This window comes from Pristis pectinata, chromosome 7, assembly GCF_009764475.1.
Source record: "Pristis pectinata isolate sPriPec2 chromosome 7, sPriPec2.1.pri, whole genome shotgun sequence".
Taxonomy (NCBI): Eukaryota; Metazoa; Chordata; class Chondrichthyes; order Rhinopristiformes; family Pristidae; genus Pristis; species Pristis pectinata.
The window spans coordinates 65,041,263-65,056,832 of record NC_067411.1 but is presented as its reverse complement, the minus strand read 5'-3'; the positions used below and the strand labels follow the sequence as shown (position 1 = coordinate 65,056,832).

The following is a 15,570-nucleotide window of genomic DNA, read 5'->3' as shown; positions in this document are numbered from 1 at the left end:
AAAGTGAGGAAAGGAGCTTAAATTCACTGGTGTGGAGAACAGTTTTGTGATGGAGTCAGATCATGCTTGTTTCAACTTATTGATTCCATCTGGTTGATTAGTTAGAAAAATGTTGGAATGGAGATGTGGAGCACAGATGCTGGAAACCTAAAATCAGAATACTCGAAGTCTTGATCTGGGCACTTCCAGCAATGTTTCCAACACCTGTTCAGCTTTGTATCCCTCTTTATAGCCTTGTGTCCTCTCACGCTAACTTTCCTACCCATGATTGTCATTAGCAAATTTAGTAGGTATGGCTTCAGTGCCTTTTCATTAAAAATTGTGGAAATTTGAGCCCCAGGCTCCAACACCACTTTAGGCCTGAGACATCAACTGTCCATTTCCATCTACGAATGCCCCTTGGCCCTCTGATTTCCTCCAGCAGTTTATTTTTTTATTCCAGATTCTAGCATCTGCAGTCTCTTGTCACCACTCTTTACATTTTGCAACTGGGGGGAGAAAAGTATTTCTATCCTGTTGGCCACTTAATCTTCTATCCAACCCAAAGGGCCAAACTTCAGATTTAATACTATCAAAATTTGGAGGAAAGATGAAAGATTTGTAAGGTGTCTTACTTTAATATTAAACCCATTAAACAATAAATTATCTACTTGTTTTAGGCAACCTTACATGTGGTCAAGAAGAATTTACTTGCTCCAGTGGCAAATGCATTTCCATATTATTTATCTGCAATGGTGAAGATGACTGTGGTGATGAAAGTGATGAAAGAAGCTGTGTTCCACCAGTCTGTGGCCCACATGAGTTTCGGTGCAATAGTTCCGAATGCATTCCCATGGGCTGGGTATGTGATACCAATGCTGATTGCAATGACCAATCTGATGAATCTCCTGAACATTGTGGGCATATTTCCTTTCCTCCTGTGATTTGCCCTCCTGGTGAATTTCATTGTGGTTCTGGTGAATGCATTCACAGTAAGTGGCAGTGTGATGGTGATGCAGACTGCAAAGATAGAAGTGACGAAATCAATTGTGGTAAGTAGTTCTGTCTTAATGCCATGTATTATTGGGTTCAAATTTAGCTGTAGCTGGCTCTGTTGTAGAAAGAAATCGTAATTTTGGCTCAACTGCTAGGAAACAACATGATGCAAGAGATTTGTAACTGGCCTAGTAATACTTAAAGCAGAGGATGCTGAGGAACGTGTTTTGCGGTAGGTTGTGGTGGGGGAGGTAATGAATACCTAAGTCCATTCGAGTCAAGAATGAACAAAAGCTAACTTCCCACCGAGTAATCTTGATATACCTATAGTTGCCAGATATCCCTTTCACAGCACTGGATGGTAGTAGTTCCTGAAACTGTATGGACTTCTGCAACTTTGCTACATCTGATTAAATCAGAACAGTTGAGATTTTATGAAATCTGAATTTGAATTATTCATTTTCCCCTGCACATTTTAATTGTTACTCTGGGTTTCTGACCATCCTTTTTTTGTACTGAGGTGAATGCGTTTTAAAATGTAACTCACAGTAGCTGCCCTTTAGTCACTGGTTTGGGTCATTTCCAGTGTATGCATTATCTTGGTTTGTGCCCTCCTGTTAAATTCACTCATTTGCTGTAATTAAAACAATGCTCAAAGTGCTCCACAGGTCATGCAACATCCATGGAGAGCAATTTTCAGGTTACTTCTCAGAACTCCTTTTATTGACCTGTGAATTTTCGGTTGTTATATTTCATATCCAGTATCTAGAGTATTTTGCATTTGGAGTATAAATTTGATTTTGTCATCTTGCTTAACATTGCATTAGACATTTTAATTCCACCTATAAAATAAGCAGAACAGTATAAATTGGGGGCAGGGGTGGGCTATCTTCCTATTAAGCCTGCACTCTGCCTTTCGATACCATGATTGACTCCTCTTTCCTGCATTATTTGCATATCTCATGATTCCCTTCTATGTGAGGTCTACCAATCTGCTTTAAGTGAACTTACTGAGAGATCACTACCCTCTGCAAACACCAATCCCCCCCCACCAAAAACCAAATATTAATCCCTCTAGAAACTTGACCAGAAGAAACATCTTGCATCCACTGAGCCCTGTAAGAATTGTTTCAGTGGAATCATCCCTCATTCATTAACCCTAGAGAATACAGGTAAGCATCCATCAGTTTCTCATAGTTACATATACTCCTGGGCAAGGAGAATAAAACTGCACAAGACCAGTCCTTCTCACCAAGACCTGATACAATGACAGTACAAATTGCTCCTACACTCTCCTTGTAGTATCCTGCACCTGGAATGCCAGCTTTCAGTGACTTGTGTGCAATAACTCAAACCCCTTATGAGCAACATTTCCCAATATTATCTCATGTGCAAGTGGATGACCGTCCATGCTTCCCATATTATATTCCACTTGCCATATTCTTGCCCACTTGGCTTAGCTATATGGACTGAGTCTCCAAAGCTGATTTGCAAGGCAGGTTTTTGCAGTAGCCAGTGCCTGGAACACTTCCAGAGGAGGTAATGGAAGCAGATACAATACCAACATTTAAGAGGCATTTGGATGAGCACATGAACAGACAGGGACTAGAGGGAAACAGACCACATGCAGGTGGATGGGATTAGTTTAGATGGGTATCATGACCAGCACAAATGTAATGGGCCGAAGGGCCTGTTCCTATTCTGTACTGTTCCATGTTCCAAGTTCTACCTTGCAGCACTCAGTCCAATGTAGTTTTGTATTAGCAACGTATCTACATGCTTTGAATTTTTTATTCCAGTTGCCCAATCACTTCATATGCGGTTCCTTGGGTCCTGGTAAGACAACTTCAATTGAAGCATAATATTCCAGGATCTCAAATTGTCTTGCAACTGAATGACTGTACAGATCCATGCACCTCCTTGGACCAGTTATTCTAGCCAAATTTGTTTTTGGCATTTGTTTTCCAGTAAGATTTCATTTTGTCGACTGAGTCCTAGTCAACTTTCTTAAAGTAAGGGAAATTGTCTGAGTACATCCCACCCAGCTACAATATTGTAAATTCCCATTTGGTTCATGCTCTTCTCTTATACCTACCTTGTAATCATAAATTTGATTTTTTAACTAAAATCTTAATGTTTGTCAATACCAAAGCTAAACTACAATTTCTAGTACATAAGATGTTCTACAGGATCGTGCTCCTGAATAGATGCATTATACCTCAAATCTAAACCAGTGAATTTTCTAAATTTTAACTTCTGGTTAAACTAGGATACACAAGTTTAACGAGCACCAGAACTTTGAGTGTGTCGGAGGGTAGTGAATCTTTGGAACTCTGTCCCTGAGGGTGGTGAAGGCTAGATGAATTTAAGGTGAAGATGTATGAAAGATCAAGGAATTGAGGGTTATAGTGAACTGGCACAAGAGTTGATGCCAGAATAGGTGATGTTGAATAGTGTTGCAGGCTACTCCAATTATCTTGTGTTCTTGTACCAGGTCCACTTTAATCAACAAAGTTGGTCTTCAGCTTAAGAATAGGATCTGAATCCTTGTCAGAGCTATTGCAGCTAAATCTTCAGCCAGTGATTTTAAACTTAAATTATGTACCCAAAATGTTACCCCAATGCTCTGCATGAGTTAACTTTGCAAATACTCCATTTTGATTCCAGCTCCACTAACATGTGGACCAGATGACTTCAGATGTGGTAGTGGAGACTGTGTCCATGAAAATAAATTGTGTGATGGATTTAAAGACTGTACTGATGGTAGTGATGAAGCCAACTGCAAGAGTGGTAGGTTGCTAATTCACTAAAATATCAGCTAATGTTTAGGTTTATTGATGTGTTGAGATTTGGAAAATCTTTTGCCATTAGATTGCACGGGACCAAATGACTTCAGATGTCAAAGTGGAGAATGCATAGATGTGTCTCAAGTGTGTAATCAACATAAAGATTGCAAGGACTGGAGTGATGAACCCTCTAAAGGGTGTAGTAAGTACTTTTAAATTTAGTTTGGAGTGAATGAGTTCTGATTTTTGGTTTTGGTAAAATAATTATTTTACTAATCTGATCTTTAACCTTGATCATGTAACTTCATGGTGCTGTTGATGCAAAATTTCCATTGAAGCTAAAATTAACATGCAATAAATTCTATGAAAAGCTAGTATAAATGCACATTGCATCAGGAGTGAATGGACAGTTACCTGGCTTTCTTGTTTCTGCAGATGTAAATGAATGTTTAATGAACAATGGAGGTTGTTCACATATCTGCAAAGATCTCCTTATTGGGTACAAATGTGAATGTCCTACAGGATTTCAACTGTCTGCAATGGACTGTGTAGGTAAGTTGAATTTCTAAACATGTTATTACAAAATACATCAGCTAAAAAGTGATTTTTATTCTCTCCTCCCTTCCCCCCCTCCCCCCCCCCCCCCCCAAAAAAGATATAGATGAATGTCAAAATCCTGCAACATGCAGTCAAATTTGCATCAATTTGGAGGGAAGTTACAAATGTGAATGTCACCAAGGATATCAAATGGATCCTGCTACTGGGATTTGCAAAGCTGTTGGCAAGTACAACTTGAGCTGAAGATACAAGTAGCTTTAAAACTTAACTGTTTTAATCGACACACTAATTTGTCATTTAATTTGCTTCAAGCTGTGGATACTTACCCAGATTTGGGCAACGTGTTTATACCAGTGATCCAACTCTGTGCAGTGCTATTTGGTGCTGTTTAAATACATGAGGGTGTAGGAATCTGTAGTAACAGATCTGTAAAGCTGTGTTCCATGAGGCACTCTGGTATTTCCTCCCACTGATATAACTGGAGGAGTCAAAATTCATTTAAACAGTTTTCCTTGAATAGAACCAATTTCAGGAGTTGTTTTGGTCTTCAAGGAAGTCAAAATGAGCAGGAGATGGTACATGCCCAATCTACTTTTTGTAACAAAGTTGCAAGAAGTCATTCATTTTTTTGAACTTTAAGTTTATAATTTCACCTGGGCTGATCCAATCCTGCTGAATACACTTTAACTCTAGAACTTCTTGATTTTTATTTTAAAAAGTTATAGCTTAAGTGTTAGAAATTCCTCATTAAATCCTTGCACAGAAGGTAGGATGAACATTGCCAGGAAGGCTCTTGATTTCTGATTTGGGGGTGGGATAAGAACAGCATCTGGTATACTTGCAATGTTGTACTATCAATTGTTGAGTAGTTTGCACTTCTAAACAATGTGCAGTTCAACATATTGCTAATGCACTTAACTGGATATTGGTTTGCATTGCTTCCAAATTTGGCTCTCCTGGGTCAATTATTTTAAACTGTGCACAGGGAAAGAACCATATTTGATCTTCACAAATCACCATGACATCAGGAAGCTAGGTCTGCATCACCGAAAATACACTGAGTTGGCAGTGCAGCTGAGAAATGCTGTAGCACTGGATGCTGATATTGCAGAACAGAGAATCTTCTGGGCTGACTTGGATCAGCAGGCTATCTTCAGGTAATTAAACCACTGAATCCTAGACTAACACTGCAACTTGTCTGTCAAATTATAGAGCAGACAGTTGGAACTTGCATGAATTAAGCACTAGTTAATGTGTAGTAGATGTTGAATTTCAGATTAAGAATGATGACCAGTTTAATTCTATCCCCAGTGGCATAACTATCCTTAACACTAATGTTTTGATTCTCAAGTGCAGAAATTAAATCTGGTATAAACCACTGACAAACAAAGGACTGCAGATGCTGGAATCTAGATGAAAAACAGATTCTGGAGGAACTCAGCAGACCAGGCAGCATCTGTGGAGAGAAGCAGGCAGTAAGTGTTTTGGGTCAGGACCCTTCAGGACTGAAGATAGGAAAAGGGGAAGCCCAGTATATATAGGAGGGGAAAAGCAGAGCAGTGATAGGTGGACAAAAGGGGGAGGCAGGGTGGGCACAGAGTGGTGATAGGTAGATGCAGGTAAAAGATAATGATAGGCAGATGTGGGGCAGGAGGGGAGAGCAGATCCACTGGTGGGTGATCAAAGATGAGGAAAAAAGGGGGGGGGGGGGGTTAAGAGGCTAGGAAAGGAAGGAAAAAAAGGCATGGTTGGGGGTGGGTGTAGGGGGAGGGTTGTGTGGGGATTACTTAAAGTGGGAGAACTCAATGTTCATGCTGTTAGGCTGCAAGGTTCCAAGATGGAAAATGAGGTACTATTGCTCCAGTTTGCACTTGGAATTCTCCTGGCAGTGGAGGAGGCCGAGGGCTGACCTATCTGTGATGGAGTGAGAGGGGGAGTTGAAGTGACTGGCAACGGGGAGATGCAGATCACGGTTACGGACAGCACACAGGTGTTCTGCAAAACGGTCACCTATTGTGTTTCCTCTTGCCAGTGTAGAGGAGGCCACACTTGGAGCACTGAATGCAGTAGATGATATTAAGGGAGGTGCAGGTGAATGTCTCATGAAAGGACTGTTTGGGTCCCTGGATGGAAGTGGTGTAGGGGCAGGTGTTACCACCTACAGGTATGGTGGAGGTAGTGGAAAGTTTCCAAGGGTGGGGTGTGTGGGGAGGAGTGAACTAGGGAGTTGTGGTGAGAGTGGTCCCTACAAAAGGCAGAAAGGGGTGGGGAGGGGAAGGTGTTCTTGGTAGTGGGGTCCAGCTAGAGATAGCGGAAGTGGCAGAGAATGTGTTGGATGCATAGGCTGGTAGGATGAAATGTGAGGACAAGGGGGTGCTCTATCCCTGTTGGGTCTGGGAGGGGTGAGTGTGAGAGGTGGCAGAGATACAAGTGCGAACTCTCTCGACCAGTCTCTGTCTCCATACGGCTCCCCCACACCAGGGGTGCTCCTGCTCCACCAGGGTTGCCAACACCATTGATCACACTATACAACCATCAAAGATGCCTTCTGAGCCACCCCTCATCCTCACTTTGGGAAATCAGACCACCAGGCTGTGCTCCTCCTCCCTGCATACAAACAGAAACTGAAACGGGAGGATGCGGTATAGAGAGCCGTGCAGTGCTGGTCTGAGAAAACAGATGAACTCCTATGTATCTGCTTTGAGATGATGGACTGGTCCATGTCCAAAGACTCAGCTACCAGCCTTGAGTATGCCACCACCATCACAGACTTTATCAGCAAGTGTGTTGAGGACTGTACCAAAGAAGATAATACGGGTGTTCCCAAACAGGAAACCATGGATGAACCGGGAGATCCACTCCCAACTGAAGGAGAGGACTGCTGCACACAAATCTGGTGATCCTGATCTGTACAAGAAATTGAGGTATGACCTTCGGAAAGCTATCAGGGATGACGAGGCAATACTGACTCAAAATAGTCCCAGACCAGCTGTCAGTTATGGCAGAGATTACATGCCATAACAGGCTATAAGACAAAGTCAGGCTGCATAGCTAACAGCGCATCCCTTCCTGATGAACTTAACGCATTCTATGTGTGTTTTGAACAGAAAAGTGGATTGTCACCATCCACCCTGACAGCCACCAATGCTGCTGAACCTGTGATCACAGTGGAGGATGTAAGATCAGTCTTCCAGAGAGTGAACATGAGGAAAGCACCCGGCCCAGATGGTGTCCCTGGCCGTGTGCTCAGATCTTGTGCTGATCAGCTGGCAGAAGTATTTTCGGACATATTTAACCTCTCCCTGCTTCAATCTCAGGTTCCCACCTGTTTTAAGAAGACCACTATCATCCCAGTACTGAAGAAAAGCAAGGTAACATGCCTCAATGACCACTGACCAGTGCCTCTGAAATCCACCATCATGAAGTGCTTTGAGAAGTTGGTCATGGCACACATCGGCTCTGGCCTACCAGACAACCTGGACCCATTGCAATTCACCTATCGCTGAAACAGGTCTACAGTGGGTGCCATCTCCCTGGCCCTACACTCAGCTCTGGAACATCTGGACAGTAAAGACACCTACATTGACTATTGTTTATTGACTACAGCTCTGCCTTCAATACAATAATCCCAAGTAAGCTTGTCACCAAACTCCGAGACCTAGGACTCAACACCTCCCTCTGTAACTGGATCCTTGACTTTCTAAGAAATAGACTGCAATCAGTGAGGATAGGCAGCAATACCTCTGGCACAATTATTCTCAACACTGGTGCCCCACAAGGCTGCGTCCTCAGCCCTCTACTCCCTATACACTCATGACTGTGTGGCCAGATTCTGCTCTAACTCCATCTACAAGTATGCAGATGATACCACCGTTGTAGGCCGTATCTCAAATAGTGATGAGTCGGATACAGGAAGAAGATAGAGCTTTAGTGCAATGGTGTCATGACAACAACCTTTCCCTCAATGTTGTCAAAACAAAAGAGCTGGTCATCCCCTTGAGGAAAGGGGGCGGTGTACATGCACCCGTCTACATCAATGGTGCTGAGGTTGAGAGCTTCAAGTTCCTGGGAGTGAACATCACCAACAGCCTGCCCTGGTTGAATCACATAGATGCCATGGCCAAGAAAGCTCACCAGTGCCTCTACTTCCTCAGGAGGCTAAAGAAATTCAGTTTGTCCCCTTTGACTCTCACCAACTTTTACCAATGCACCATAGAAAGCATCCTCTAGATGTATCACGGCTCGGTACAGCAACTGCACTGCCCAGGACTGCAGAGAGTTGTGGACACAGCCCAGCGCATCATGGACACCAGCCTCCCCTCCTTGGACTCCATCTTTACCTCTCATTGTCTTGGCGAAGCAGCCAGCATAATCAAAGACCCCACCCACCTGGGACATTCTCTCTTCTCTCTTCCATTGGGTAGAAGATACAGGAGCCTGAAGGCATGTACCACCAGACTTAAGGACAGCTTCTACCCCACTGTGATAAGACTATTGAACAGCTCCCTTATACAATGAGATGGACTATGACCTCATGATCTACCTTGTTGTGACCTTGTACCTTATTGCACTGCACTTTCTGTAGCTGTGACACTTTACTCTGTACTGTTATTGTTTTTACCTGTACTACCTCAATGCACTCTGTACTAACTCAATGTAACTGCACTGTATAATGAATTGACCTGTACGATTGGTTTTTAGGACAAGCTTTTCACTGTACCTCGGTACAAGTGACAATAATAAACCAATACCACACCCACCCCAACCATGCCTCTTCTGTTTCCTAGCCCTATCTCCATTTTCTATTTCCCCCCCCCACCTTAATTTTCTTCCTCACCTTTTGACCCATCCCCCAGTGGATCTGCTCTCCCCTCCTCCTATGCACCTGCCTAGCACTATCTCTTAGCTGCAGATCTACCTATCACCACCTTGTGCCCACCCCCACCTCCCCTCTTTTTGTCCACCTATCACTGCTCTGCTTTTCCCTTCTATATATTGGGCTTCCCCTTTTTGTATTTTCAGTTCTGAATAAGGGTCCTGACCCAGAATATTGACCACCTGCTTTTCTCCACGGATGCTGCCTGGCCTGCTGAGTTCCTCCAGCATCGTGGTGTTTTTCATCTAGTATAAGCCACAATGTCAATTTTGAATGTCTCTCCATAAATTGCTTGAATTATCTCAGGCACTTTCATGCTGCAGACAAAATTGTATTCATGTATTGAAGCTATTCTGATTTGGTGCAATCTGTTTAAATTGCTTTGTCCTGTTTTAGTATTTCCATCAATACATGGAATGGCAGAGCTGATGCCTCCAGAGTGGTCAAGGATATAGACTTCCCTGTGTCAATTGCTGTGGACTGGGTTTACAAGCACCTCTACTGGACTGACCGTGGTACAAAGACAATATCTGTAGCTACGTTTGATGGAAGCAAAAGATTGACCCTCTTTGATACCGACCTGAAGGAGCCAGGTTCTATTGCAGTTGATCCACTATCAGGGTACAGATTTTTCTTCCTCCCATATCTTATAAGATTTCTTAGTCACATGTACATTTGCAACATAATGAAATGCATCTTTTGCGTAGTGTGTTCTGGGGGCAGCCCACAAGTGTCGCCACACTTCCGGCGCCAACGTAGCATGCCCACAACTTCCTAACCTGTACGTCTTTGGAATGTGGGAGGAAACCAGAGCACCTGGAAGAAACCCACGCGGACACGACAAGAAAGTACAAATTCCTTGCAGACAGCGGCCAGAATTGACCTGGGTCACTGGTGCTGTAATAGCGTTACACTAACTGCTACATATGCTTTGATTCACTACCTGCAGTAACTTTTGTACACTTTTTGGCTGCTGGACTTGTAACTAAGTACAAATTACATGAACCCTAATTCTGCATTGACTATTGTAGCATTAGATTAACGTAGAAATGGGGAGGGCATGAATATTGTTTTGAAATGTATTCTGAAGTCAGAAGCAGAACAGTATTTGTTTGTCTGAACGCAAATATGCCTGAAATAAACTTTTAAAAAGCCTAACCTGCTATATATTGTGTTCATTAGCCATGTCATAAACCATTATGTTCACTTGAGTGTTTGACCTCCAAATCATAGCTAAAAGTAAGTGTAACCCAAATGATTCTGAAAGATTTAAGTTGGATAAAATTAAAAGGTGATTGAAGTTGCCAACAGTACAAATTAATTCCCTGCAACTTTAAAAATGAGTCACAAATTTAAGAGGTGAAATTTTTCAGGATTGTTTAGAATTCACTTTCTCAAAAGGTGGTTGAAGTATTTTAACATTTTTTAATGTAGGTACTTGAATTAGGTGGTATGATTAGCCATGATCTTATCAAAAGGCAGAGTTGACTACTTTTTTTAATTCTATGTAAATGAGTTGAAGTGAGGTGAATCTTTCTGAATTTATTGATGGTTTGGCACTTCAATGTTGGCATTTCAATGTAGCTCCATCCTCTTGCTGCTTTAAAGGTTTGTTTACTGGTCAGATTGTGGTGAACCAGCAAAGATAGAAAAAGCAGGAATGAATGGTAATGGTCGGCAACTCCTGGTTTCCAGAGAGATTCGGTGGCCAAATGGTATTGCACTTGGTAAGTATTTCTTTGAAACTATTTTGAGCTTTGAAACATTGCAGTGAAACCCAACTGATGTTCTCTTGCCCCCCTCCCCCACCCCACCCCCAGATCTTGTGAAAGGTCGTCTTTATTGGGTTGACGCCAAACTTCATACATTGTCGAGCATTGACCTGAGTGGTCAGGATAGAATCACTGTGCTGCATTCACAGGAATTCCTTGCTCATCCTTTGGCACTTTCTGTATTTCAGGTAAATTTGAAATCCTGTGCAAGGAAGAAAATATGGTTTGGAAGGCTGATTTTTGTAACTATAATACTACATATGGAATGCATTGCCTATATACAACTTTTAGAATGCTTTTGCATCTCAAACCTTGCTGTGAAGCTGAAGAGTCATCCTCTCAATGATGTGTAAACCATTGTTCTGCTAACCATGAAAGTAATTTTGCCCTATAAATAGAACATTAGCAAACTAGATTTAGTTGGGTTACTTGGCTGCAATCACACTGGCTTGTTAAATTGTGAAGATATGTGCATTGATATTTGGTTAATGGTGCTCCATTATTTTCAAAATGCCAAAGCCAGGAAGAGCAATATTTTGAGTTTTGAATTGGAATGTTTGCTTCAAAGGCAGCACAATTTCCAGAACAGGATCAAGACTTAGTAATAATATTGCTTGACTGTTGGGGAAGAAGCATTATTTATGAACTAAGATGACCAGAGCTAAGTCCTTCAGTTCTAGAAGCAACTATTTTGATATGTATTCCAAGATTTGTTTCAGAAGTTGTTTTTTGGTTTTTTAAGAATGTGTAATAATTGACTACACCCTGAAATGGTTTTCAAAACTGAAGATTTGCATGTTGTGGTTTCTGTTCAGAACTCTGGCATGGTGCTTAACTGGCTGGAGGTTCTGTTTTAAAAGAAACTCCAGTACCACAACCTGATTTGAGTGAAATTCTCACTAGAATTGCACTTTGGGCAGGTTGTTTCCTGCAAATGTGATCATTGTTTTTGTAACCTCTCAATTGTTGGCCACTCCAAACTCCATTATTTTGAGTACTGAGTGTTCTGATTTTGATCTGCATAGTTCATTGCATAAGGTGACACTTGTTACCCACAAAAACATATGGATGTAAGGGTCACATGATGCTTTAGGTAATGCCCTTTTGAAATAACAGAAATCAATACACCATAGAAAGCATCCTATCTGGATACATCACATCTTGGTATGACAACTGCTCTGCCTGAGAACAAACTACAGAATTGTGGGCACAGCATATCACAGAAACCAGCCTCCCCTTCATGGACTATGTCTGCACTTCTCCCTGCATCTGTAAAACAGCTAACTAATCAAAGATCCCACCCATCCTAGACATTCTCCCTCCCTCCCCCCACCCCTTCTATTGGACAGAAGATGCAAGAGCTGGAAAGTGTTTACCACCAGGATCAAGGACAGCTTCTGTCCTGCTGTTATAAGACTATTGAATGGTTCCCTAGCAAAATAAGATGGAGTCTTTACCTCACAATCTACCTTGTTATGGCCTTGCACCTTATGGTCCGCCTGCACTGCACTTTCTCTGTAGCACTTTATTCTGCATTTGTTTTCCCTTGTACTACCTCAATGCACTGTTGTAATGAAATGATCCATATGAATGGCATGCAAAACAATTTTTCACTGTACTTCAGTATATGTGACAATAATCCAATTCCAAACTTTATGCTCCAGGATAGTGTCTTTTGGATTGATGGGAAGAATGAAGCCATCCATAAAGCTAACAAGTTCAGTGGAAAAGATCTTGTAACTGTGATCTCTAATCTGAATAGACCTCAAGATCTTATTGTTTATCATGAATTAATGCAACCATCAGGCAAGTTTTTTTTTATTCCAAAGACCAAATGGGAATTGATACTTTAATTTTTGAGTGGTTTGGGGAGGTAATCTTTTGGCCCACACAATATTACTGTTGTAATTTGTCAAATTTTATTCCATCTTAGATATGAATCTGCAAGAGCACACATTGCTTTCCATCCTGGTACTGGTCTGGAACAACAACTGTGGATATGGGTGCACACTATCCTTGGCAAATATAGCTGTAAATTAGAAATAGCTTGACTCAGTTTGTCAAATGTTATAAATCATCAGTAACACCCAGCAGTTAATGTTCTTGGAATGTTGCAGCCAGTATCAGCAAAACTTGAAGTTTGAAAATGTAAGATTCAGTATGCTATATACTATAAATCTGTGATCGATTGATCTTGTTTTATAGGAGGAAACTGGTGCAAGGTGGATTCAAAGCATGGAGCTTGTGATTACATGTGTATGCCTGCACCTCAAATTAGTATTAATTCAGAAAAATCTACCTGTATGTGTCCTTCTGGAATGATACTGGAAGGTGGACAGTACTGTAGAAAAGGTACATCGGTAATTTACTAACAACTGATTTAACCAAATGGAGTTTGGACTTGAGGTTACTTATTCCCTACTAAGAGTCTTTTGGTACAATATCTGCTTCTGTTAATTCAAACCCTTATCTGCATTCTTCTTTAACATAGAACAGTATAGCACTGGATAGGCCATTTGGCCTGTGATATTATTGCTGTTCTCGATGCCAATTTGTACTAAATGACCTCTTCCTGTGTATAATCTATATCACTCCATTCTCTTCATATTCATGAGTTTATCTAAAACTCCTCCAGACTGCCTGCTTCCCCTACTACCCCGGTAACCTATTCCAGGCACCTACCACTCCCTGCATTTATACCTTCAAAAAAAAAACTTGCCCCTCACATTGCCCTTTAAACTTCCCCCACCTCCCTAATCTTAAAAGCATGTCTTGTGTTTGATATATCTACCCTAGGAAAAAGATTCTGACTATCCTGTTTATAACTCTCCCCTTGGTACCTTCCATTGGTCCTGTTACTATTGTATAGATTACTTTATTTCTACAGTGTAATGTGAATGTTTTTGGCTCCTTCTGCATAACTTGGTTTGTCCCTATTCATAGTTAAATTTGTATGAATATTTTGGCCTTGACTAAATTGTTATCTTGATTAACATCCTTGTTCTTCAACCTGGGCTCTGAGCAAAGCTTGGGTAGCACATCTCTTTCTACTTGATACTATAAGCAAGAGGATACCCTTTGACTATAATTGGTGATTGTACAAAACCCATACCATTGGCTACATCAATGTGGATTTAACACTCCTGTTTCTCTTCAGCTATTGTGATTTGCAGTTCATCTGACTTTGTGTGCCTTAGTGGACAATGTGTGCTTAACAAATGGCAATGTGATGGTAAAGCCGATTGTGAAGATGGATCTGATGAAAATTCAGAAACCTGTCGTGAGTATTTTTCTAAATGAAGCACTTCCTGCAGTTAATGCTTAATGTCTTGGTTTGTGTTGTACTTTGAAAAACTTTGTGCTCTATTTTTGTTGACTTGCCAGAAACTTGAGTGATTTGCTGCATGTGTGGTTAAATATGGAAATCGGTGGTAACTGTCAGCGGTTCCTTGTCTCAGCCCAGTTTTGTAGCATTCTTGGCACAATCTACAGCTTTAAATGTATAAACTATTCTCACTTTAAAGAAAAATCCTGTAACTTTTCCATGAGGTATAGTGTACAAAACCATAAAATGTGGGGACATCTTTCAGTGGTGAGGGCCACATTGCTGCTAACTGCAAAGTCTTGATCATTGTAATCACTGGTACCTTTGCACGTACCTATGTGTACCCCTCTGATTTTCTCTGGAGTGTCAGATGCTGAGGGGTGAGCTGATAGAAAGATATAAAAATTGAGAAGCATAGATAGGGTAGATGGTCTTCTTATCCTAGGGTGGAAATACCAAATGTTAGAAGGTGCTGATTTGGGGTGAAAGGGGGAAGTTAAAAGGATGTGTGGTAAGTTTTTCTTTAGTGGTAGGTGCCTGGAATGTGCCACCAGGGAAAGTGGCTGAAGCAAATACAATAGCATTGTTTAAGAGGTAATTAGATGAGCACATTAACAGATGGAATGGAGGGATATAGACCATATTCAAGCAGATGGGATTAGTTTAAATTGCATCATGGCAGCACTGACATTGTGGGCTGAAAAGGCCTGTTCCTTTGCTGTACTACTCTATAAAAGATTACCTTTCATGTAATATAAACTAGCCAATGAAGTGATAACTGCAACAGGTGGGATGTTAATGGTTTCCAATGATCAGTCAAAACATTAGGCACTGCCATATTAAACTAATCAGATTTTGGAGAAGAAACTATATTGTGCAACAAGCAGTTTTGTTTTAAACATTAAAAATGGTAAAGCTCAAACTTCTAAGTGTAAGAAAACGTGCCCTTGGCATTTCCAGTGTTATCAAGACTTGACACTGGGGCAAATAGCCACAAGGAATTTGGGGCAATGACCAAGCTTGTCCAGAAATTGATTTAAGGAGCTTTTCAGAGGAACTTGCAGCATTTTGATAGTTTTCCAATTCAGTGAGCAATTGATGGAAGAGGCTAGAACTGGAAATTGGTGTGAAAGGCCTGGGGGGGGATGAACAAGTAATCCCACTTTGGGACTTGAGAGATGAGAATTTTACTGGTGCTGCTTGGGACCAGTATCTCAGCAAGTACAGAAGTGAAGGGGGAACATATTTTGGAGCAAGTTGCAACAGGCAGAAGTAAGT

The 15,570-nt window shown here is 41.4% G+C and overlaps 1 protein-coding gene across 1 annotated transcript in view; it reads left to right on the top strand.

The window, feature by feature from the left end:
• The window catches only part of LOC127572899 (low-density lipoprotein receptor-related protein 2-like), an 81,703-nt gene that overhangs the window by 31,460 nt on the left and 34,673 nt on the right, over nt 1–15,570 (top strand). Inside the window, 12 exon segments of the mRNA XM_052020625.1 lie at nt 660–1,031; nt 3,643–3,765; nt 3,847–3,963; nt 4,197–4,313; nt 4,417–4,542; nt 5,305–5,476; nt 9,592–9,816; nt 10,804–10,922; nt 11,016–11,155; nt 12,632–12,773; nt 13,173–13,319; nt 14,125–14,247. Of these exon segments, the coding sequence (XP_051876585.1) occupies nt 660–1,031; nt 3,643–3,765; nt 3,847–3,963; nt 4,197–4,313; nt 4,417–4,542; nt 5,305–5,476; nt 9,592–9,816; nt 10,804–10,922; nt 11,016–11,155; nt 12,632–12,773; nt 13,173–13,319; nt 14,125–14,247 (1,923 nt within the window).